Raw genomic sequence first — 26,729 nt, 5'->3', positions numbered from 1 at the left:
CTTTAATTTTTCTCGTCATTTGCATTTCTTGTCTAAGAATCAGCAAAAAGATCCTTTGCGACCTTTCTCGGCTCGTATCCAAATCGATTTGTATCTCAAAAGGTATTTTGTCGTCCTTTTTCGACAAAGCACATTCGTTATAAGGAGATCCAAGCGAGAGTGCAAAACTTGAGCTTGTTGAGGAGATAACCCACCTTCGATCAAAAGCTTAAGTCGTTAATTTAGCCGGCCGGGGAGACGTCCGAGACAATAGTGGTAAATTATCGGTCTGGATGTCAATCTACACGTTTGTTGCGTGATGGTTTGGTTTATCATATATCTCTTTTGGTCCTTTTCGCTTTGGTAGTGGTACGGCGGTGTATGTGAGTTTCGAATGGACAGAGGCTGAAAAGGGTGGTTATGAACCTAGCGGTCGGCCGGCAGCGACCTCCAACGATGGTGCCGGTTCCGTGATGGCTGGACGCACTTGTGGTTATCCCCGGGCAGCGACCTACGAAAGAATGGATACAGGGTTTTAGGCTTAGTATATTCACAATGGAAGCTGGGCATGGGTTTGGTTGTGGCTTTAGTTGAAGTTAGGGGCGTTTTTAATTAAAGTGGGCTTGATGTAATGGTCCAGATTGTGTTCTTGGCCCGACCCGAAGACCTGATAGTCCACAGCAGTCCACATTCGGACTGGGCCCGGGTCTGGGTTTTCAGAATTATAAAATGTTACACATATTATTAAGGTACAAAATTATTAAAAATAACAATAAAAAAAAATGAAGAAGTTGCCCTTTTGGTTAACCAATTGTTTGGTTGGTTTCCTAAGGCAGCAGCCTAATTGCATAACTTAGTTAATCTTCCACGTGCTTGATTAGATGAATGTTAGGCCCGATTGCATGATTCGGTGAGTAGATTAGGAGGGTGATTAGGACTTAAATTAGAGGTTGTCGACGTTAGCCTACTGCTTTGTGGGGTTTACAATCATTAATCTTGATCGATAAACTCCTAATTTGATTAGGAGGTGGCTTGGGATGATCGTAATGCATGAATAATCAAAAACCAATCCCGAAGCTACAATTCTTAATAAACCTCGATTGCTTGATATTGATTGTTGCATGTGGTGAATGGAATTTAATGCTCGAGGAGGAGATGGCCGAGAGCTTGAAGACTGATGACCGGAGATCCCGACGTCCACGGCAATCCCCAGTTTAGTTATCTTAGTTAGGTTAGTTTGTAGTAACTCTAGGACCCAACTAGTTTGGGTTCTAAAATAATAAAATCAAGTAGATTTAGAGTCACCTTCTAATAAATGGTTAGATCATTCTAGAATAATTTCACCACCACAATTGGTAGATTTAGAATCACCTTAAACAGGTTTAGTCTCTAATCTCAAGCTTATGAGAATCATGCCCCATGGGCTCAATAACAAGGCCTCGTAATATTCTTTGCCCGACTTGTATCGGGTTTTTCGTTTCCATACTTAGATAGATGCTTTCAATCACTTTGTGTTACATCCCCACTTGGCATTGCAATACATCAAAGTGTTAAATTTTATTTTTTTAGATTAAGATCAGGACTAGTACCTTAATGAGACAAACCCACTAAAGTTTCCCTTGTCATTCAAAAAACATAGGAAATGTGGAGATAGTACAACCCCTCGGTTAGCACAAATTTCCTTAGCTCTATCCAAGTATGCCAAATAGTTCAAAACAAAACCCACGAAGAAGGCACTCCACATCGACGGTTTGAAGACAGATTTCACCTATTGGATAGAACCTTATAACTAATTTTGGCATATTCTAAGTCCAAGCCGAGCTTAAACATGGCCACATCCGTGGACCTCATCAGAGCGCCAACCCCATCTGCACCTTCAACCAGTCCACAAGGGTTCTCTATCATAGATAAAGCAAAATCACCCTTCCATCCAGATCTTTCAAGGGCCAACTTGCACCTCGTCTTAGTAGTTACGACAATTATTGGCTTTTTATGCTTTGCCTCGCCATAAGCGCACCGTCCACATTCGCATGGTCATTGCCATAACCACTCTTACCCAAAAAAAAATACGAGAGGCTTGTCAAATGTAATTTCTCTATTGACAACATGTGAATTTAATTTTGGGCGACATATCTGATACGACTACTTACGTTGTGCTATAATATATATATATATTCTTGTCATTCCATTGAGCTTATTATCACTCACTCTGAAGTAACATAGGCGACCAAATATTCTCAAACAAAATAGTCTGCAACATTATTTTATCACTCTCTTTTGGGAGTTTGACATCTGATCCTGATTGATGAAGATATATCTATCTAGTAACTTGTCATACCAAGCACATTCAACAAAAATCTCCTAATCATACCAGTACTATAGATCACTTTATGGATCCTAGGTGCCCAAACACAATGACCTTTTGGGGTCCATCACCTTCCCAAACAAAAGACCCGACCTAACTCCCTTACGCATCCATTCATGGTATTTAAGGCCACACAAATATTTTATCTTCCATTTATGTTATTTTCCTTAAGTACTCGAATTCATCACATTCGCAAATGAAAACTTCCATTTGCTATTGCTTTGTAAAAAGCATTTGACACTAGCGGCATACCTTCGATAGTATCTTTAACTCAGATAAATTCAATTTTGAGAGTATCGGTTGTGCATAACACGAGAAGAGTGGATCGCTTGGAAGTCGCGATATTTTCTTAAATGAAAGCTTCTAACAACATTTTTTTTTTCTTTTAAGTTTTTGGCATGCGCCTAATGTTCACGAAGCTTCTCGCTAAATACAGACCGTTCTGGATTTTTTTTTCTTTTGGGTCGAAAGATACTTATATTTTACTGATCATGGAGGACGAAAAGTACAAGATAGATGGGCCTCCGAAGAAAGCAAAACCCGAAGTAAAAAAGGAGGAGAGGAGGTCCAGCTACTGGGCAAGTGTTGCCGTCTATAGGCTTGACGTATCCATATCCAATGGGCTACTCGGTTTGTGTCTCTAGAACAGTAGTTGAACGAAGCCGTGAACCCGACTCGGTTCAGAATATATTGAACGAAGCTACGGACCGCTCTAGATTAATGTATGCATATATTGAAATTATTAGGTTTCTTTTATTTCACAAAAAAATAAACTATTTGGAAAATATTATCCGTTGATTCAGTGATCATTTCTAATTTTTTTATTTATAAAAATTACGTGATCATTAAAGAAGGAAGTCTTTTGCTTCCAAAGATGCCCTTACAATCATTCGTTCGGTTAATCTAGATAGAAAAAATGTTTGAATTAAATTGTGTGCAAACTGACAAACCCTTTTGGACCTCCATCTCTGAATTTCCCCATCCTCCCAATTTTTGTCATTTTCTTTTTGGTCATGCTTATCCTCCCTCCCTCGGCATTATTGAGCCAACAAATCTCACCAAACTCTCGTTTAGCTTTTCCCTACCATCCACGCTTTTGCTATCTTACGCACCAGGCGCATTGCCTGTCGACTAGGTAAGATAAGGAAGAAATGTCACTTTTTACCTAACCACTGCTCATGAGAGGCATCGGCCGCACTTTTGTTAGATTCCTAGTCAATTAGGGCCCGCATAATAACGATTTTAATTCTTTGATTATGTTCTCAAAAATAAGAAAAGGATGAGAATCGTGTTTAATAATATAAATTATTTTGATTTTAATTCTGTTCCCGAAAACAGTTTTGGAATAAAAACAAGAACATAAAAAAGTTGGTTCTGAAAAAAGAATCGTTTTTGAGAATCACAAAATAGAATGAAGTTTCACATCTCTCGCTTTTCCCTTTCAGTTCTTTCATCACTTTTCATTCGACCTAAAACATAATGAGATCTCATTTTCAAAGAAAAATATATAAGATAATAAAAAATAAATAAAAATTCTAAAAAATTCTAAAAAAATTCAAACAAATCAGAAATTTTTTAGAAAATCACTAAATATAGAAGAAGCTTAGATTATGCTAGTTTGAACTTATTTTCATTTATTTGGGTCTAGAATTCATAGATTTTATTATTTTTTAGGAAAATCATAAGCCCCTTTGAAATTAAACCCGAACCACATTTCTCTAAGTCCTTAGGGCTTCATTACGGTTCATCAATGTCATGATTTCTTGATTGCGTACTTGATTTCATTGGTTGTGATTTGCCTAGGTTTAAGTACTTTAGACTTATTTTAGTTTTAGAAAATTTGGAAAAAGACAAAACCAACCTGCATGAACACTTAATATTGACTTACCTCATAGGTTTAAAAATGAATTAAAAATTTGCATGAAAACACTCAATTTTGGTGTCAAAAGTACGTCGGTGGAAACACCGATGTAACACGATCATGGACCCTAGATTTCTTTGGTTGCGTAGAATCGAACGGTTTCTCCCGATCGTTTAATAAGGTTCATGATCTACGTTCCTCAAAAACCGGTGGCGACTCCATTTGCATTTATACATACACATGCCATCGATCACACTAAGATTGAATTTGATATTCCCTCGTTGCGAATTGGTATAGGCCTATGAGGGCCCGAGCTAATATGAAATCCTACACTAACCCAACCAAATCGCAACGAAGGAGTAGCACGAAAAAATATTATATGCAATATGTTATGTAAGAGAATCAATATGAATTAATGTTCAATTAATTCGAAATGTAGGATGAAATTTCACAAACTAACTACGTAATTATTATACTCAAATGACAAAAATTTGGAAGAGAAATTATTTTCGAGAACAAAATTTTGTATATTTACCAAATGCGTTTGCGTTCCAGGAATAAAAACTTTGTGCGCTTATTAAACACATTCCGATTCTCTAAAACTTATTCAAAAAACAAAATCAGAAAAAAAAAATTCTAATCAGAATCACTTTTTCAAATCAGAATCGTTGCCATGCGGGCACTTATAATTCAGGGAAATCTATGAAACTTGTGTTGAAAAATATTGTTGGGAGCGAGATGAAATGGAATCAAATTTTGAGGCGTAATAATATTTTCTTTAAGGATTTTTTTACTCCACAACATTGCTAATCATTATCGACTTATATCCTTTAGGATGCAATAAAGTCTCCGTAGGAATAGCAGATAGTAATTCCGATATCTCTTCAAGATCTTTCAAGGGAAATAATTGGAGAAAAAGATTGTGTTTCTTTAAGAAAAACAAAATTGAATGTTCCGAGAAATTCAAGTTATGGAAATGAGCAGAATTGCTCAATATATAATAGTCAAAAGAAGACAACTTTTCATGTCTCAAAAATTGTAGTTTGGACATAACTATTCGTTTCTAGAGGACAGTTAATTTCGGACACACTTCTTCGTGTCCGAATAATAGTTAATTCGAACACAATTATTCGTTGTCCAAATTTTCGGACACAAGTCTTCATTGTCCGAAAACTATCTCGTTTGAAAATTGCAACTCTTGGACATAAATAATTAGTTAAAATTCTAGAATAAAATTAATAAAAACATAACTGCAACTCCTACGTGAACAGTCACACTATTGCAGTGATATCAACCTTCGTCTTCTCTTGGTTGACACGATCTTGAGCCACTTCTCCATCTCCATTGCAAGTTTCAAATGGTAATTTTCCCTCAAGATTGTTGAACATGAGTTTAGGATTTGATGAAGAGACTCAATTTGTCCTCAATTCATTAATTTGGGCCGAATATGAGTCAGGCGAGGTCATTTCGGTCAAATAATGCTTAGCTAATTTTGCCGACGAGCCACATCAGATTATTAATACACATAATTATGGGTGACGCACCTAGTGGGCTCATTTTTCGGATAATATCCCTTGGGACCAAGTGAATCTATACATATAAATGTACGCCTTCGTATGTATATGCACATATGTGGAAAGAGACATTTGAATTTTAGAAAAATTTGGTGAGGACATTAAATGATGTTGGGAAGGTAGGGGGATTCTTGGATACAGTGAGGAGGATTGGAGGATAATGTAGGGAAGGCCCTAGTAGATTGAGTTCCTACCAAAGTTTTGGGGAAAGGGACATGATGTAGTTGTCATTGTCGCGACACAATGACCTTTAGGGATCCATCACCATCTCAAACAAACACCCCCCACCTAACTCTCTGGGGCATGCTTGCATGTTATTTATGGCCACACAAATATCTTATCTTCTGTTTTGTTATGTTTTATTTTTTTTTTCCTTTCCTTTCTTTTCAAAGTGCTATTAACGAGAGCCCACGAGTCACTTGATAAATATTATTTTACCAACATGATTATAATTCGGTGCACTGAGCGTGTGAAAAAAAATCATCATGCAAAAGGATTAAGGTGCCGCCATGATTGCTAGCATAAATATATTGTTTTGGCAAATGAATTCATCCCATTAATGCATGAAAAATTCCATTTCATGATTGCTAGCGTAAAATATATTTTAAATCGCATGGTATTCGATTTCCCTAATATGATTGTGCATAACAAGAGAAAAGTTTGTACTCTTGGAAGTTGCCAAAATTTCTTTATATTATTGTTTTTAACAAACTTCATAACTTTTTGTATGCTAATCCTACAAAAATTCATTCGGTTAATCTAAATAGACAAAATGTTTGATGTGAGTTGTGTGCAAAATAACAAACCCTTTTGGACCTCCATCTCTGAATTTGCCCATCCTCCCAATTTTTGTCATTTCCTTTTGGTCATGCTTATCCTCCCTCCCTCGGCATTATTGAGCCAACAAATCTCACCAAACTCTCTTTAGCTTTTTCCTACCATCCACACTTTTGCTATCTTGCGCACCGTGCGCATTGCGTGTCGAGTAGGGAAGATAAGGAAGAAATGTCACTTTTTACCTGACCAGTGCTCATGACAGTCATTGGCCACCCTTCCTTTCGATTCCTAGTCAATTACAGTTCACGGGTATCTACATTATTCGAATCCAAGATTGCCGGTTTCTAGAAGGATTACCAACAATATATAACCAATCAATCTTGATTTCTCTTTTTTGGTATAAACCTGTGATTTCAATGAAAAGAGATACAGCAATTTCGAAAGCTAAAGACTTGTAAAAGAGAACTGGAGTTCACATGTTCGAATCTCCTCACAAATTACGTCAAACTGTTTCGGGATTTGAGTATACATCTTGTATTCGAAAAGATGTAATCATCCTTTCTTTGACAAGTTTCGATGTATCTCATTAAACGCTCGAAAGCCCGTTGGTCAAACCTCTTCCGTCCATCAGTTTTGCCTCTGTGATTTTTGGATCATGAAATAGGAATTCTTCCACTCTTTGTTTGTTAGAGAATTGGGAATGAAAAGAAAAATTGGGGAAACGCTCATGAATGAACACCGTCCTTGAAACTTTAAGTTCCCTCTATAGTAAATTTTGCAATCACAAGAAGATAAAACAATAATTTTTCAACTTCTTCCAATGATCTTTCGAAGAAGAAAAGAATATAAAATAGTAAGATATTATTAAAAATTATTTACGTTAGTGCCGGCCGATAAAGTGAATTGAATTAGCACAATTGCAAAAATGTGTAGAACTTAAAGGTAAAAAAAAATTTAGGACTAAATTAACACAATTGCAATAAATTAAGGATTTTTTTGATAATTTTCTCGATACATGAGTATTATGAAACTTCAATTTCTGGCGGTTGATAAAATAGTGCACATCTTCGTAATAACATCATAATATTAAGCAATAGCATACTACTACTATGGTCTAGAGCACGAAAAAAAGGGGTATAGTTGTACTGAAAGAAAAAGTAGAAGGATTTATAAAACGCCGTGTAATAATAGAATATCGGATACTGCATGAGCAATTTAGCTTTTAACTAGTAACTAAAAGTCAACGTAAAACTATGAATAATATCAAAAAAGATGTACGATAATTGGCCTTAAGTAGGACACAAAGTTATACAATTTAGCAAGATATCATGTAACGTCAAAAAAATAAAAAGCATGGGAAAATTTTCCCTTATGTACGATCGAATGTCCTATGACTTGGTAAAACATCGTATAATATCGAGAAAAAAAAGCACAGGGTGAACGTCTTACGACTTGGGAAGCACCCTCGCCGACGGCCTTGGCACGATCCTAGGCTGCCGATCTTTGTCACAACCCTTATCGGAAAAAGTGGGGGGTGGCGGCCCTACCCTCCTTTCGGTATAGCTACCTCCTTAATTTTTTTTTTTAAAGAAAATTCATTTGTTTCATGAAAAATAAATAATTTAAAAAATATTTTCCTAAAAAAATAATTTCTTCAATCACTTACGAAAATAAATTTGAAGAATTTTTTTTTTGAACGTTCACGAAATTACTTAGACCTAAATTATTATTAACAATAACAATATATTTTATCAACTGATTATTTTAAAAGCTGTAAGCAATTATATATATTTTTAAAAATTGTTTATTTTATCGCGAAATCAACGGATCGTGAGTTTTTGTTTGTGGTTATTTTCAAAATAAAACGGTTCATGCGGCAAGAAAGGGGAAATCAATCAACGTGGAGATTCATGGGGGGTTGGTAGGTATGACTGACTGACTGAAGTGACTGATGCTTATTATTAACATATTCAAAGGCTGCAGCTTTTTTTTTTTTTTTTTTGTGGGCCCTTTTTTCTTGCACGAACCGGGACGATTGATTGATGACGTTGATGCGGGGCCCGCGGCCGCAATTGATCGCGTGGGGTGGGGCGGGGTGGGCCCGGTGGGGGCAACTATTTGCCGTGGGGTCCACTGACCTTTTTTTCCTCTTTTTGCTTCCCGACGTCGGCCCCGAATTCGCAATTACGAGCCGCTAATCGTATTTCTCCTAATCATCTCGTAACAAAAGAAAGTTATTTCACAAGTTAGTTAATATTATCTATGCTTTTGGACTCCGTTTATTTCGCGAAATAATATGATATTTCAGATGAATCTATTTCGAAAGGTCATTTCTCAAGAAAAGGATGATATTCCTTAATATTCGGATGAAATCTAAAAATGAGCTGGAAAATATCTTTTGCTGTTTGAAAAGGAAAATTAATTTCCACCGTGCATGCTTTTTTAATATTTTTTATATTTTTAAAACGTTTTTTAAATTATTTTTTCTTATTTTTTTTTATTTTTTTTTGTGTAGTTTATTTTCCTTTTCATTTATCCTTTGGCTCGCAACACACGGACATGGAAGATGAGGGATTGGACTACTTTTTCATAAATAAAAAAAAGTCTGAATTGTTAATGAATGTGTACTTAATATCCAAATATATTGTACTATAATCTCTATCATAAGTCAGGATTTATTCGGTAAGATTAAAGCATGTGAATAGTTAATAGCATGCAACTTCTTTTTTTTGTTTCGTTTAGTTCTATCATATGATATTCTATTATATAAGTCACACTATATGCATTATGTGCCATGTGCATGTTGCGAAATCCTGCTCACTTCTTGCGCATCTCCACCCTACTCTCCTAGAAAGTGCGGATTCAAACCTTCCCACATCTTCTTCCCAAATGGAAAGAGTGGCCTCTAAGACAATAGCATGCAAATATGAAGACCGAATCTCTAAAGGTAAAGTTTTATGAGATTACAATGAACGACTAAATGTTAATAAGATCCCCCATATCTCATGTCCATACTTGTGGGTATACATGGCCGGTTCCGGTTCAGGAACCGGCCGTTGAAAATTCTGGTTCCGGGCCGGTTCCCGGGCCGATTCATTCCGGTTCCTTTTTAATTTTAATTTTTAAAATAATAAATAATAAAATAAACATAATAAATTATAAATTATAAAATATAATCTAATTGTACATTGTAATAAAATGTGGGGAAAAAAAGAGAGAGGAGGAATGGGCTTGAATTTAATGAATTATCATTAAGCGCCTACATATTTTCTTGGGGATAGAAGAATCAAAACCCTTGTAGTTCTTTTACCTTTGATAACCCCAACTTACCTCATCGTCAATCGTCGCTACCCGTTGTGATACCCGTGGCGGTGGTATCTCCAATATTATCGCTAAAAAATTCGTGTTCTCAATCCAGCTCTTGGTGTCGAAATTTCGCCCTCGTCCAATCGTCGACACAAGCTTGAGCTTCCACGGACTCCGGGCTTAATCTTGAACGGCGAGAGTACAAAACTAATCCTCTAGCGCTAAATGCTTATTCAACTGTAACCGTTGAAGAAGAGATTGCTAATATCTGACGAGCGATGAGGGTGAGAACTGGGTAATCGATTTGGTGACTCTTCCACCACTTAAGGATTTCGAAATCTGTATTATGTTCTGCATCACGAAACTCAAATTGAGTGGTTAAATATTTTTCTAATTCAGAAATACTACATGTTACCTCTTTTTGTTTTTTTTTTTTGCCTACTCTTAAGCACATTATACCCTCTACTAAGTGAACTACCACATTCGCTACGTGAGGCAAAAGATTGTAAAGATCCGTAATCACTTAAACCATATCTACTACAAAATTCTCCATATAATACTACTATAGATTCTTTAACATCTCCTAATATATTTGAAATATCTATTGAATCTTCCAAATGTAAACAATCATGATAATACACATTCAAATAATCTAGTAAACCGTCTAATTTAATACGTGGATCAAAAACAATACCAACTAAATAGACAAGAGGAATTTGCAAATAATAATGCAACCATTTTTCTCGCATTACTAAAATAATTCAAGCTAATTCAGTATCATTTTCATATTCACTAAAAACACTACCAATATTAACACACTCTATTAAAAATAAATGCGTAGTAGGATAATAAATACCAGATAAAGTCTTAGTAGCATCATTAAAAATTTTCAAAAAATCTAAATTTTTTTTGTAAACGTCTCAATGTTGAGGAAGTAAAGTAATTTTAGGAATATTTTGTGAAATAAACATATATAATAAATCTTTATAATCAAAAGTTTACCGAAGCAACTCGTACGTAGAATTCCAATGAGTTGGAATATCTTTTGGAAATCTTTTTGCCCTTCTCCCATTTTGTTTACAAAATTTTCCCCATGATTTCATAAAATGGGGATAACTCCATAAAAATTTAATTGCACCTTTTATTGGGGCGAGAGAAGTGTCAAGAGTTTGTAAACCATCTTATACACATAAATTTAAAACATGACAAGTACATCTAATGTGAAAAAATTGTCCTCCAAAAGTGGGTTTGTAAATATTTTCTAATTCGGGAATAGAAGCGGTATTTGCGGCAGCATTATCAAAACCAATTGAAAATACTTTATTTATCAAATTATATTCTTCTAAAACTTGCATAATTATTCTATAAATATTATGAGCCGAATGTGTTTTATCAAAAACTCGGAATGCAATAAGTCTTTTTTGAATGGTCCAATCGTCACTTATCCAATGACACGTGATACCCATAAGAATGAATTTGCCAAGGGTCACTCAAAATTTCGCTACCTATATGCACACGTCCATTGAATTTCGCAAAAAATTTTGCTAAAGATTTTTTTCCTTTTTTATAAAGATGAAAAAGTTCACGTTTAAGAGTATTTTTTGGAATAGTTGGTGTTTGCGGAACCAATGCAGTATTTATCAAATATTTTATATTAAAATTTTCACCAAGATTAAACGGAGCATGATCAATGGCAACATATTCAGCTAATGTTTGTTTATAAAGTGCATCGTTGTAACGGAATATAGGATGAGGATTAGAAGTGGCGTACCCGGAAATTTGTTGTTGCGTATTGTCGATCCCCGCTTGAGTTGGATGTTTTTTCGTCAAATGCCGACGGAATGTTCCATAGCCGTCTCCTTTCGTAAATTTATACATTTGCGAACAATATTTACATTTTATATTATACTTACCTTCGCCTTCATCACGTACCTTGTCGAAGTGAAGCCACAAGTCGGATGTATTATCTCAGCCCTTCCGTTTCGGCTCATTTGCCGTTGACATTTCTTCGACACCGGTGGGAGGATGGAGACTTTCTTGTATTGGGATGTACTCGACGTTTGGAATCGGGACATAGTTGATATTATCGTCGTTGTCTTCCCAACATGCACACTCACGAGGATCATATTCATGAATGGGATACTCGGAATCTCCCATAGTATTCTTGCCATTGTCAGCATTTCCGCTTCCACTTGCCATTTTTGAGAGAATTGATCGGAAATCTGATTGAGAGAATTGAGTCGGGATTGAGAGAATTTGAGCGATTTGAGAGAATTTGAGAGAATTTGAGAGAATTGTTCAGAAAATTTGTGAGAAAAATGAAAGGGGGAGCATATGTATTTATAGACAATAATTAAAAACAATTCCTACTTTTTTTTTTTTACCAATGACCAAATTGGCCGTTGGTTGTGCAACGGCTCTTTAAGTCGTTGCCAACAACGGCCAAATTTTTTTTTTTTTTTAAATTTACGGGTCGGAACCGTGGGCCCGGTCAACAGACCGGTTCCGGGCCCACGGGCCCAAATGGCTATGTCTACTTGTGGGTATATCAAATTAATCAAAACGAAGAAGATAGTTTTAATGGGTAGAAATACCTCTCACATTATCCAATTCTAGCATTTTTTTTTTCTTTTCGTTAGCTTTCTTGGTCGACTTCTCTTCAACTTAGGGGAAATGTAATTACATTTCCAAAAACCTAAGGCCTTTAGCCCAAAGTAGCTTTGAAGGTTTTTTGAAAAGTTGCATTTTCGAAATGTGACTACAATTTTTTTTCTTTCAATTTTGCCCTTGCTCAACTTTCATAATTCCGAAAATATCCTCAAAAACCCCAACTTTGTAGGCAAAGGACTCGACCGCCGGCAAAGGCTCCGTGAGTGGCCGCCAGCCTCGCTTGGGGTCGCCCAACCTTGGGCAAGGTTGGCTGGCGTCTAGATCCGGCCGCCGGCGGTTGGCCGGAGGCTAGATCGAGCCGCCGACGGCCAAACCCGGCAATTGGCCTACGCAAATAGTTTAATTTTTAAAAAAAAGGAAAATTGGTAATAGTCCTTTACAAAATGTAGTTTTATCGAATGATATTTGTATCAAAGTTGCTTTCCAATGTGTTTTTAAAAATACACTTTGGCAAACACTATTCGCATTTTGAAAATTTCTTTTAACCTAAAGGTATTTGCAATTTTCCAAATTCATTTTCCCAAAGCTGAATTAAACAAGCCCGTGCTGCAATTTTACTTCACGATTTTGTTATGTTACAATCGGAACACCACTTTTATCTCACTTTATTAGAGCGAATATTGGTCCTAACACTTTCTCATCACAGCGAACAAAAAAAAAAAAAAAAAAAGATAGGGACATTAACATAATTTGATGGGCTTAACCTATACTTCTGATAGTTTCGTATTTTTATGGTGACCCCTTTTTAGTTACCCAATTCTTTCTTCGACTCTATTAAATAGACTTTAAGCAGGGTTATCGAGTAATCATTGGCGCAAAATTTTAACTTGTCACTGCTTTCCACTTATGGTAGTGCTTTCCAAAAGGGGGCCAATTTCTTAACCTGGACTTGGCTAAAACTTACCACATCTTCCCTAAATTACCAGCTTTTCTACTGTGAGAAAGTTACTGTCAATGTCATGCCCACACAAGAAAACATGATTGACTTGTATACTTACATGAGATCCTTCAACAAGAGCTGTGCATTATAATAAATGCAAAAATCCTACAAAACCTTCATCTTAGTGTTGTAAATAAACTTCAACAACCATCTGACCCCATGTGTTGTGTTTTCTCTCTAAATATAATGCGGTAATGATAACTAATAATATAGTTAACTGTCGGGAGAAATTTCCATCTTAAAAAGATATTTTTTTTCCTTCACACGTCATGCATTGATTTGTGGCAAGAATTGCAATACGTGCCTTTTACGCACCGTCACTCCAAAGAACCGGTTCTTAAACAATACGATTTCTCCTTAAATGAATTTCTTTGTTTAAAGTGTTATCTTATTGTATAATTGTAGAAGAACTCAGTCAACTCATATATATATTAAGCCGATCGATTATCATTGAATAACTAGTGAAAAATATCTTGTGTTGTATACGAATTTATAATTCTACATATTGCTCACAAGATCAAGACAAAGGTGATTTTATTAGGAAGAAAGGATCCAAAGGAGTGAAGTAGATGGGACCCAAACGTCAAGGTCACATGGTGGGAATCAATCTCCTACATATATTGATGTTCATGCAATAATTAAACCATTGATAGTGAGACAATCAATAATGTACGATAAAACCAAACCTAATCTCGACCAAAATATTGTAAAGAAGAGAGAGATTGGGGATGGTTAACCCTAGATAAGCTTCCAAAAATGTCTCTACCTAACCCCACATTCCCACCCCCCCACGAAAAAAAAAAAAAGGACAACGAATGGCTGGAAATGTTGAAAAGCGACGCCCTTTTTCCACGTGGCAAAGGGTCATATTTATTTTCTTATATCTGGATAATATCGACAAAAAGGGAAAATGTGAAAGTATAGCCACCAACCATTTGTCCTCTTGCTCTTTTTGTTATCTCTTCCTTTGATTGCTTTTAATATACTGTTGGAATTCATGTGTTTCTTCTTTTGGCCCGAGGTGGTTTTTTGACAACGCAGATAGGTGCCTCTCCCTTGTCATTTTGCTTTCTCTAAACACTAAATTTGCCCTTTAATAAGAGGTTGGTAATACGTCCTTATTGAGATTATGGGGATAATCGCATCAACATTTTGTAAGGTAGTGGTTCGAGGTATCAATCTAGAAGTTCAAACGAGAAAGCTAAGCAATCAGATGAGTCAATATAGTCGGACCGTAGTAGCATTAATCGCGATGTAGATGGTGGACCTAGGCCCCTTGACCTAGATTTGGTACCTAACTTTTGAGGGCTTCGTATGTTACAAAATTCACATCTAGAAGATGTTTAAGCCATTCACTTAAGGGTTTTTTTTTTTTTTGGGGGGGTTGTCAGATTTCACTAAGGTTGCAAAAGGGCAAAAGGGGGTATAATTAGGGATTCTATCGTGCAAATGATTTGTTTTATTAACGGTGTTTATTAGAACAAATGGAGCTCTCAAGATAGGCGGAAAAGATCTGACCTAATTTAACTACCTAGGATGCTGCTCCTCACATGGATTTAGAGGTCTAGAATCCTTCCCACTTTACCGACTTCTAACACCTATGTTCCTCATTTGAGTGTTTTTCAAGGACGCGCCCATCCTAGTCTTTGGTTAAAGGGGTTGTCTACATGTACTAGAAAAGAGATCCGCCCTTAAAAGAAAATGGAAATAATCGTTTTGATGAATAGCATGATCCAAGCACGTAATTTTTCTTTTATGAAGAAATTAGTAATTGAAATGTTACGTGATGCCAAAATACCCACCAAACTTCTACATCATAACTCGAGATAAGTGCAAATTCAACCCTTGACGCTTTGGAAGAGTGGTCAACTGGATGCTTGACGTTCATTTTGGTCAATTAAATTCTTAACATTTGACAAACACGCAATCAAGTCCCAAACTCGATGTCTTATCCGTAAGGACGGCAATGGGGTACGGCGAGGCCACGATTGCCTCTCCACCCGGTGATCCGAATGGGGCTAGGAGGACAACCTAATCTCCGACTAGGCCTTGTGTTCCCGCCTTGTTTGCGCCTGTCTGGATTAGAGAAAGAATGTATCACTTGACGTTACTAAAAAAAAAATTACGATAATAATATTCTTGTTGAGCACATTAATTCACATATAAACACATTTACAAAAAGAAACATGTGTTCCATCTACCAACACATTCACATTTTGCTGTCTACGAGTTCTGTACCAAAAAAAGAATGATATACAATCTTTGTAGTTCGAGTTCTGCTGCACTACCCATTGTTTGTGAGAATGTGAGTTCAAAGCATTGTACAAAGCAGTGAAAAAAAAAATCACAAAGGGAAGGCAAGTGGATAAGATAAAATTTTTATGGTATCCTTGTTCACGCAAAGTCCTATGTCTCTCTCGATATCTTTTTCTAGTGCTACGTGGTCGCGAAGCCAAGAGCCACATAAGATTTCCGGCATCGAAAGCCTACTAATGATGAGCCTAGAACTTGATTGCCCCTTTCTCAAAACGGTAAGGATTCAATTGGCTAACTGCCAAAACGCTAAGAATTGATTGTGTGCTTGTCTAAATCAAAATTCTTTCGAAACTACAATTTGCAAATTCAAGATTAGAGTAAGGGGCCAAAAAAAAAAAAAAAAGGTAGAGAAGGGAAAAAAACAATCAAGCTAGGGTTTGTTGGGGTTGGCTCATGGAATGAATTGGTAAATATTAGGTTGGTCGAGTTATGGTAATCCGGATAGTTGTTAGTTCCTTCACTTTTGTGCTTTTATTGCAATTGTGCAGGAGATAGGCTACCAACCACTCCATCCCAATCCTATTATCTCCTCCTCTCACATCTTATCCAATTCCTTCAAAAGGAAAACGAAAATGGTTTTCGTTTTTTTTTTCTTCCCATTTTCGAGCCCAGAAAAGACAATGCCTGTAATGTTTTTTTTGTCGCATGGTGAATCACTGACCTTAAATCAGATGAAAGGTTACCATGTTGTAATAATTATCCTCTGTTCTATGGAATCCTTAACTAACCCTAAAGCCCTAAAGAATGATGATCTCCAAAGTGGGTAATAAATCTTTCAGATTTTGGTCTTATTTGTCGTTCAATGTCTTTTTAATAAATATTTTCATGTTTTATTTATGGGAAATTCGTCGTTTTCATTTAAAAAAAAAAAACCATGCTTGTCCCTGGCAGATATCTGGTGGTCGCTGGTAGCTAGCAACAACCACCATATTAATTTTGTGTCACCCCTTTTGGGCCATTGAAAAAGTCTCAAATATTATTGTGAAAAGGCCCTGATTTTTTTTCTTTTTGTTCAAATAGGAAAAGCTAGACATGATATCAAGGAAGTAAAATTAAATGCAGTTAATCGTATAGTGAAGATGAAAATCTCATTCATTCATTTGGTTACATATATTTAGATTATGTTAGATGCAATATGAGTATCCCTAATATTCTGAATATCATTCTGATTGATTATAATTGATTCAATCTGACTTGATAATCTTTTTAATTTACCTGTGATTTGAGAGAAAAGGTTAAGAGAGATAACAAAATTAATAAAGAGATTTAACTAATAACAGTCTCTTGCTCATCTCTTCACTGCACAATTATCCATCTTCTTCACCAAAAACTCAGCTCCTATAACCCAAAGCACCTGCCTTTAAGCCCAAGAAGTCATACCCGACACTAGTTTCACTCTCGATCGCTCCAACGCCGCAGCCGCAATTTCGGCCGTCTTTCAACCCCAGACTGCACTCGAGACACGAATCACTTTTCCCGCCGGCGAATCTCGAGATCGGCTCGGCCCGTTGCTGTTGATGAGAAGGAGGGCTGATCCTGAGCTCGAGATTCAAGTCGGGACACCTTTCTTGGGCCGACGATGCCGCCGCGTCCGCCGAATCTTCCAAGTTGCCCGCAAAGCTGAGCTCGGCGCTGCTCTTCGTCTCTTTGATCTCCTTAGAATTAGAGGCGAAAGAAATGGTGGGCTCGTCGCGGCGGTCTTTGATCGGACTGTGGGTGGCCGGATCGACGCCGCGGTTCAGAAGCTTCCTCCTTATGTGCGTGTTCCAGTAGTTCTTGATCTCGTTATCCGTCCTCCCCGGCAGCCGCCCGGCAATGAGCGACCATCTGTAAGGAAAAACCCGAAACGACCCATGTGGACAATAAGTGCAAATAAAGCTAAGGTGAAGCCGATTCATAAGGAGATGATGAAGAAGTAATTTTCTTATGATCAAACTCAGGTATATGCCATTTGGGTAGCAGAAAATAATTGAGTATTGCTACACCGGAGCTTACTTGTTACCAAGATGGCTGTGCAGCTTGATGATGATCTCGTCCTCTTCCTCGGTGAAGTTGCCCCGCTTGAGGTCGGGCCGGAGGTAATTGATCCAGCGGAGGCGGCAGCTCTTGCCGCAGCGGAGGAGGCCGGCGGCCTTGGGGAGCGACCGCCAGCAGCCCTCGCCGTGCGCCCTTATGTAGGCGACGAGCTTGTCGTCCTCCTCCTTGGTCCACGCGCCTTTGTTGGTGTGAGCCTTCTCGCAGCAAGGAGACCTTCCCATGTTGTTGTTGTTGTTGTTGCTGTTGATGTTGTTGTAATGACGATGACGGTGCTGATGATGATGATGATGGTGGTGGTTTTGAAGAGGAGAGTGTGGAAGAAGAATTTCCCTAAGTCGGACTTAGAGAGAGTTTGCAACAAGCGGAGGTGTTTTTAACTGTTGTTCTATTAGTAGAAGAGACTTAGAATGGTGGTGGGGAAGGGGAAATGAAAATAGAGCTGGAAATTAGATATCTCTCTTTATTTTTTTTGCCCTAATTTACCTTTTTGGTGTTGTGCCAAAGGGAGAGAAGCCGGCCCCGGTTCGAGGGCTCAACTTGAGATTCTATATAATCTTGACTCTCTTGAGAGGGAAAGAGTGAGTCACCGGCCACTCCTTCTACCTGTCTCACCAACTATCATCTAGAAGCTCTCTCTCTCTCTCTCTCCTCCTCTCACACACACACACACACACACACATTGAATGAGCTGAGAGACTTGTTATTGCTTTTTTATCATTATTATTTTGGGGATAAGTGCGTCGAAAGTCCTAAACTTATCGCGAAAGTGTAATTGAATCTTAAAAATTTTCAGAAAGTGTAATCGAGTCCTATAATTTGTTAGAAAGTGCAATTGGCGCGTCCCGAGACTTTCAAAAACGCAATCAAGTTTTAAAACTTGTCAAGTTAGTGAAATCAAGTCTTTCCGTTGATTGTATTTTTTTTTAAAGATTTAGAACTCGATTGCACTTTCGTTTACAAATTTTAGGACTTGATTATGCATTTTTTTGAAAGTTTTGGGTCTCGATAGCACTTTCATTACAAGATTCATGATTTGATTGCACGTTTTAAAAGTTTTAAAAATTGATTACATTTGTAATAAATTTTAAGACTTTTAATACACTTTTCTCATTTTTCTTTCCATGAGAAAGAGACTATTCATTAGTAATCACTGGAGGGTAACCTTTCGGGTAGGTGTAAAGCAAAGGTGTTTAAAGTAAGGGACCAGGGGTGTAGTAATTATGAGATATCTCTCTCTCTCTCTCTCCTCACTTGCCTAAACTTTGAACAACCTCCATAAATAATTCAGTTAGCTCTCAAGATCTCCCCCTAACTCACTGGGACAAAATGTACCAGACTACATGACCCAACTCGAATAATTATGTCATGTTGGTGGAACTAACACTTTTTTTGGTGGGTTTCTTCAGAGGGTGTACCATGTATTGTCCTTTATTGAGGCCAAATTAGCCCTAGTCCACCATGTTCATTTCTTGAACTAGAGCAACTGGAAACAAACGTGGGATTTATGGGGTCACCTCCACTCATCGGCTGCTTGCCAAAACCTTAATCAGCCAAGTTGTTTGGTGGTGCATTCCTCAAAAGACCTACGAAGGATGAGTGCGATTGATGTGCAAAATCGATTTACCAAATCATTTGGGTAACTGTATTTTGATATCATAACAAGCGAATCAACCACGCCACTTTGCACATCGATTTTGTATATTGATCTTGCAACTTGTAATGTTATTTTTGGATGTCATAGCTCCTGTGTTGTACGTTTGTTGCCCTTCCTAAACCATTTCACTTTTTTTCAATTAAGTCCGTCCGATCAATTTTGAAATCACTAATTTTAATGTCGATCATCTTATGTGGCACTACGTGGATAAATTCTAATAATATTTTAAATAATTCTCTTATAATTCTTTTCTTTTTAATTTTGTCTTTTTTTTTCTTTACTTTTTCTATTTTTCCGTGCCCTTGCTCGTGGCCGGTGAGGGCATGGGAAGAAAAAATAAAATAAAGAAAATAAAAAATAAAAAATTCAAAATAATATTAAAATATTATTAAATTTTTGTCCACGTCGCCTTCCGCCCGTCCTACGTGGCATGTCCGGCATACACCTTAGTGATTTCCATTCAAAATTGATTAAATTGAACCGAATTGACACAAATGCAAAATGTTTAAGATTGAATGGGCATAATTTCAACAGGTTTATGACCCTTTTTTTTTTTTTTTATACAATTTCCCCCTTAGATATGTATTTCCTAATATCATAAATAAAGTGACGGACGAAACATGATTATCTTCTCCCACCTTTAAAATCAAAAACCTTTTGCCATTGTATAAGTTTCAACAAGACTTTTCCCCTAGATTGGGTATTGACCCCGTAAGCCCCATGGCGGCTTCGTCTGCTCAATGGATCGAACCATTCCTCGTCTTGTGCTAAAAGACATGTGAACGTTCGTTCGTTTAGCGACCATGCAAGGCTATATGATATGATTAATAAAGCGGTCCACAAGGGAAATCGATACTTTAGGACAATGAATATGGTATTTTAGTTCGTTAGTTGTGGTGGCTCTTGGGAAAGAAACAAGTTGTTTTGGCCGCACTTTCGTGCGTACATGTGTTTTAGATTTTAATTAGAGAGAGAAAGAGAGAGAGATTCTAGAAGATGGAAAGCAGGGGGTTGATAAAAGTTAGTAAAAATAATATGGTTGTGGTTGTGGCTCACCTTCCACTTTTTTGGTTTTTTACTTTTCCCCAACTCCTTTTGGTTCAAGTTTAGGCCCCAGCACCCAAATTTTTTTTTTTTCTTTTTCAAAAAGAGGCACAACCGCAAACGAATTTGTATTTGTGCACAAAACAATTTTAAAAGCAAAACCCATCTCTAAAAGTAAGGTAGGTAAAAGACCAGGGCCTTATCTAATGTGATTAAGGTACAAAAAAATGGGGCCTCGTATAATGTTTTGCTTTTCGTCTAAATTTGAAAAGAGAAAAGATACAAGGTTTGAGATAGGGATTTGAGAAATTAGGTCATACCCTCCTATTAGTGCTACAATCGCTCAATCGGAACAAAAGTCTGTTATCCGACGAGTATCTCTCTCTATGACATAAAACTCCCGCTTGTCCTGTTAGAACGTCCCAACGCAAAATCCTAAATCGGTGGGAAAAATTACCAAAAACATCTTAAACATATTGTAATCGTTCAAATTAAGTCATAAATCTTTTTTTTTTTGGTCAATTCAGTTCTAAATATTTTGCATTTGTGTCAATTCAATTTATCTAGTCAACTTTGGCCGGAAACGTTGGCCGGCATTGACGTGACAATTTTTAATTATATTTCATGCTTTTTTCAAATTTTTATTTATTTTCCCTTTTTCTCTTTTTTTTTTCCTCCAGCCGATCGTTGGATTAGCGACCGCCAAGAGTCGAGGGCTAGAGAGGTTGACCTCCCCGGCCCTTGCCTTTGGCCGGTAGCAGATTGGAGGAAAAAGAAGAAGAAAAAAACAGAAAAAAAGAAAAAAGAAGAAAAAGAAAAGTAAATAAATAAAAAAAATAACTAGAAAAACATGATAAAATACTATTAAAAATTCTCCACGTTTGCGTTGGCCAGTCAAAATTGGTCGAATGCACTGAATTGACACAAATGTAAAATATTTAGAACTGAATTGACACGGTTACAATAGGTTTAAGATTTTTTTTTTTTGTGATAATTTCCCCCTCTATCGGTGGAAGGAAATCGGATGCACATAAAGAGCATACGAATCACATAAATAAGCGAGCGAGATGTCCTAACATCCTCTCTCTCAGGTGCGAATCAAATTAAGAACGGCACGTTGAGTTCGACCAACCGAGGAAATTTCAGCGTACGGTGGGTGGGTCAAGTGGATGGTAAGAGTTAAGGATGATGGGAGTAGCTGTTTTCGAATGAAAGGAGAGATGGATAGATACTGTTCATCTGTTGAGTTATGATGAGCCTGAATTTTTCACCAACCTTCTCAGAGTGTGTCCATTTCTCGCCTCAACTTGTCTCGCTGTTTATGATGTTAAATTCCTCTGTGACAGGTCCCTCCCTCTTCTTTTGCATCTCCTTCTTTCCATTCCCGCCAGTCCTCGAAGCGAGGATATGGATATCCGAGCTAAATTCACATGTACGCGACCGAGAGAAGTTGATAAGTTTTAGAAGGTTTTTTCGGGAGGAAAAGTACTAAAAAAAAGTTCTAAATCTATTATATTGGTATCCATTCAAGCCAAAATATTTTAATTAAAATTTAGTCATAAATCTATTGCATTGGTATCAATTGAGTATGTCCTGCCGTTTTTCATCGAAAATTGCTAATGTAGTGTTGTTGCACGTGGCACGACTAACGCTTTTTTTTTCTTTTCTTGTTTGCTCTTTACTTTTTTTTTGGTCGGGATACACTCGATATGGCCAATTAGGGCATTGGGCATTGGGCTACCTCACCCAGTGCCGGTGAGGGTCGGCTCAAAGATAAGTAAAGAACAGAAAAAGAAAAAGAAACAAAAGCAACAAAAAAAAGCAAGAAGTATAAAATTTCAAAAAAATTAGTTAACAAAGTTTAAATCTTGCCAACCATGCCATGTAGGATAGTTGGAGCCATGTTAGCGATTTTTGACCAAATTGGCTGATGGATTCAATTGCTTCCAATGCAAAAAAATTTAGGACTAAAAGGATACAATTAAAAAGTTTAGAAGTGAATTAGTACTAATGCAATAGATTTAGAACTTTTTTGATACTTTTTTGATACTTTTTCGGCTTTACGGTCAACTGATCTAAGAGTTCGAGATGAGATGAAGTTTCGCAAATAGAGATTAAACCTTTCGTTGTGTATAGCTACAAAAGCAATATCCTTGCTAAAACCTTGTGCGATATTCACGGACGATGAGTGATTCATTTGTCAGGCGACGCTTGAATTAACTCGGTGGGGATGAACTCACAAGATTGCTAGATTTGAGGATCCCCGTGTGAGGATCTCACGGTCTTCTTAGTTAGAAACGAGTTGCGCATACACGAACCGCGTTTGCGTGATTGAACACTTTCCGGCACCTTCATAACACAGTTTAGCATTACCGGTCTGTGTCATCAAGCGAAGGATTCTAAGGCATTTGGTTCATAACGAATCGAGGTATGGTAGTAGTATCCCTATCTCTTGACTAAGACTAGGCGATATCTTCATCTTCAATCGAACAGTTTCAACTATCTTAGGTAGATTTAAGCTCTTATTTTGCAAATGTCTCTGGCGTTACCATCCCTATGGGTCTCCATGAAAAACCAAAAGTGATGCTTTTAATGGTTCACGTACAAGGGTTTGGGTAATTTGGTATGCATGTGCCATTTAGGTGGGGGACAAGACCATGGAACTGTCCCATGAACCCATACCTACCGACTTCTTTCCCTGTCCTTCCCATGCTGCAGTCCTGTCGGCTTCAATTATGAGAGAGAAAGAGAGTAATGTTCACAAAGTGATTTGACTCCTTAGTTGCATCTTCTCCCATAAATTGGTGAAGTTTAAAGGAGACGTTATCGGCTCATTACTCCTTACTCCTTAGCCTTTTAGATTATGTAAGCCCTACGTAGAACTCGTTAAATACCGAACGCTCGGATACATTAGACTCGTACGCACTCTGTTGACACAAAAATATAATCGACTTTATGTTATTATCGACAAGTGACAAACTAAGTGGACAAACATTTCCTCTGAACAATCAACAATTCTATGATAAACTCATCAAAACAGACTCTTATGTATTTTCTCATTTTTCGTTTATTAATTCGCAGTACTTGTATTTATCTTTTCCTTTAGATTTAATTGTTCTTGATTCTTGTTACGTAATTTGCTTCCCGTTCGAATTGCCACTAAACTCAATTAAATGAAAATAAAAAATCAGCTTTTGGAGAAATGTATTTCACTATAAAGAAAATGTATACCAAAAATTAAAATATATTTGAGGCACAAACCGGTTGTTCCATGTCTCCAACGGATCGGAAGATTCGTGTTCCCATCTCCTCTCATACTCGTATAACCTTGAAGTGGAGCTTATTGGTGTCATCATGGTGAAGGAGCGATGAAGAGAGGAAGAAGCAATTCGGTCCGTGGAAGTGGTGTTAAGGACAAGTTGTGCTAGGAGTTTTACGTTAGATAGAATATACCTTTAGAAGCTCTAAAGGCGGGGTTGACCTCTTGTGTATAAACCGGTTGAGAGCTGATACTGCTCTCCTAATGAGGCCATGACACGCCGAAATCAATTGAGGTACCTAAAGTAATATGCTCTCACTTGATATAACGGATGCTCGAGTTAAGTTGGGCACGGTATGATCCAATACACGAAAATCATTTGCCTAAGTGTTCTATGAGACAACACCAGAAACAAGGCTGTTTTGGAGAGAACGACTTGCCACGTCCCACACTAGCTATTCTGCGGCCAAGGAAAGTGCTGGTCCATGACAAGTGGTATTAGAGCAAAGGTCCCTCCAGTAGGTGTGTGAGTCGGAGAGAATCTATGGTCTTCTTAGTTCTACAAGTGCGGAGAGTGAATTGCTGGAGCAAAAGTGGCACGTACAAAGTGCGGCTCTCGACTTGCTTCTAGAATGCCAATGAGGGCACAACAAGAAACCGATTCATCACTGAAATGATATAACGTTCCTTGATTAATTTGGCGAATCTCAAGATGGGTCGTCTATCATGTTTTCAACAAGGAAAAACCTCAATTGGTTAGCTATTACTAAGAAGTGCTTATTATTAAAAAGAGGGTGCTGTGAGAAAATCGCAGTTGGCCAATAGTGCTACACTTGAAAAAGTGCAAGTGACCTGAAAGGGTGCTGCCAGAAAAGCGTAGTTGACCAAAAGTGCAACACCTGAAAAACTGCAGGTGACCAAAGAAAACTCGAAAGGCCTTTGACTAAAAAGAAGCTATTGATGAGGAGAAGTTGTTCTATAGTGCAAGCGGGCGCCTACCGTTGATGGTAGGAAAAGGCGCAAGGAAGCGACAGAACAGCTTGTAATAGTTCTATTGGGTGAGCATGTGCTTGCCATCCATGTAAGACCCAAGCGGTGTTGGTGGTAAGAAAGGTCATAAGGAAGCGATAGAATAGCCCACAACAAGAGTGTTGCGGAATTAAGTGGGGGGTGAATGACATGGACTGGTTGTTCCGTGTTTCCAACGGAACGGATCGTGTCCTTATGTCCTCCCACACTCGTATAACCTTGAAGTGGAGCTTGTTGGTGTCATCAACCTAAGTGAGCGATGCAGAGAGGAAGAAACAATTGGGTCCTTAAGAGTGATGTCAAGACGGTTTGTGCTATGAGTTCTAAGTTAGAATATACCATTAAGAGCTCTGGAGGCGGGGTTGGCATCCCTTGTACAAACTAGTCGGGAGCTAATGCTTGGCAGGTCGAAACTAGTTGTGGTGCCCAAAGTAATTTATTCTTATTCGAAATAATGGATACCCGAGCTAAGCTAGGCGTGGTATGATCCAACACGAGAAAACAAGGCCGGCCTGCGGTGAACGACTCACCTAGCGCCGCACGGGCTATTCGGTGGCCAAGGAAAGTGCCGGCCCATGACACTTGCATATCATTTGGATAGCAATCTGTGGAAATTATAAGGAATTCACTCGCGCTTTACACGAAAGGAGCAATCGATGGCAAAGGCAGAGGCGATGTTTCAAGTTACTTGAACAAACAAAGTAATAGTCTTGCCTTTGAGATGAACGCAAGCGAATCACCAATAGGCCCGTCAAATGACTGGATGAGGTCGAAAATCATCCCACCTAAACTAATCCATCTTTATGCAATATAATTTTGTCAATCCATAAGAAACCTGACCCGTACCCTATACAATCCGTGCTCCTGCTTTCTGGAGATTTTCTCCTAAAATTGTGGCATTAGGAGACTGGGCGCCGTATACCGTCTAGCTGAGTTGGTGAGGAAGCTTTGGTGCTCAGGTAGGGTAGTCATCCAGGACTTTCGCGTGGCAGACGAGTGACGTGGAGACATGGGTGATTGCTGCGCTGGCGAATAATTGTACCTGCGTGGACGGTTCAGGCTGAAAACAGGTCCCCTCGTCTTAGCCCAATATTGACCTAGGTATATTTGTACTGAGCAGTATTTAATCTACCTAACTCATTAAAGACCCTTACCAACTCAATAATTTTTCCCTCAACTCCTTCATTGAAATCAGTTGGCGTGCGTTTATGTTAAGTTTGTAAGACTAAATTCAATGATGGTTTTTTTCAATGGGAAAATTGTCCAAAAAATCTTAAACCTATTTCGATTGTGCCAATTTAGTCCTAAATCTTTCAATTGTGCCAATTCAAATCTAAACCTTTCAATTATACCAATTTGATACTAAACATTTTAATGATTTACCAAACTAGTCCTAAACTTTTTCACGAATAATCAATTTTGTTCTTTCACAAATTACTCAAATAATAGGCTTAGGACTAAAAATGACAAAATTTCAAAAAATTTAGGACTAAATTGGTAAAATTTCAAAAGATTTAGGACTAAATTGGTATGATTGAAATGTTTAGGATTAAATTGGCAAGTTGTCAAAAGGTTTAAGACTGAATTGACATAATTGAAAGATTTAGGACTAAATTAGCAAAAGTGCAATAAGTTTAGGGCCTTTTTTGATAATTTCCACTTTTTTCAATTGATGAATTGGCATTTGCTTAGTATTTTCTAAATATCAGAAAACAAAGTCCTAACATTGTAAGAAAGAAATTGTCTGATGGTGTCTCTTCATAGTTTAATAAAAATTGGTTTTCCATGATGTTGTCTTCTTAAAATATGTTAAGTAACACCACTTAAAATATTTCTAAGAAAGAAACTTAAAATGTTTTTAAACCAATGTCTTAAAGTACATTAGAAAATCAGGGTATTAACTATGAAGAAGTATCTC

At 37.5% G+C, this 26,729-nt stretch overlaps 1 protein-coding gene across 1 annotated transcript; it reads right to left on the bottom strand.

Moving 5' to 3' along the window:
- Positions 1-17,031: 17,031 nt before the first annotated feature.
- LOC115728799 (myb-related protein 308-like) lies at positions 17,032-18,319 on the bottom strand. Its single transcript, XM_030659201.2, has 2 exons — positions 17,784-18,319; positions 17,032-17,615 (listed from the first exon to the last, which is right to left on the bottom strand). Exons 1-2 carry the CDS (start codon positions 18,044-18,046, stop codon positions 17,120-17,122), a joined length of 759 nt encoding a protein of 252 aa, XP_030515061.2. The 5' UTR covers positions 18,047-18,319; the 3' UTR covers positions 17,032-17,119.
- Between the last annotated feature and the right edge of the window lie 8,410 nt (positions 18,320-26,729).

This window comes from Rhodamnia argentea, chromosome 5, assembly GCF_020921035.1.
Source record: "Rhodamnia argentea isolate NSW1041297 chromosome 5, ASM2092103v1, whole genome shotgun sequence".
Taxonomy (NCBI): domain Eukaryota; kingdom Viridiplantae; phylum Streptophyta; class Magnoliopsida; order Myrtales; family Myrtaceae; genus Rhodamnia; species Rhodamnia argentea.
The sequence above is the reverse complement of the archived record's forward strand: the minus strand, read 5'-3'. Positions and strand labels throughout refer to the sequence as shown.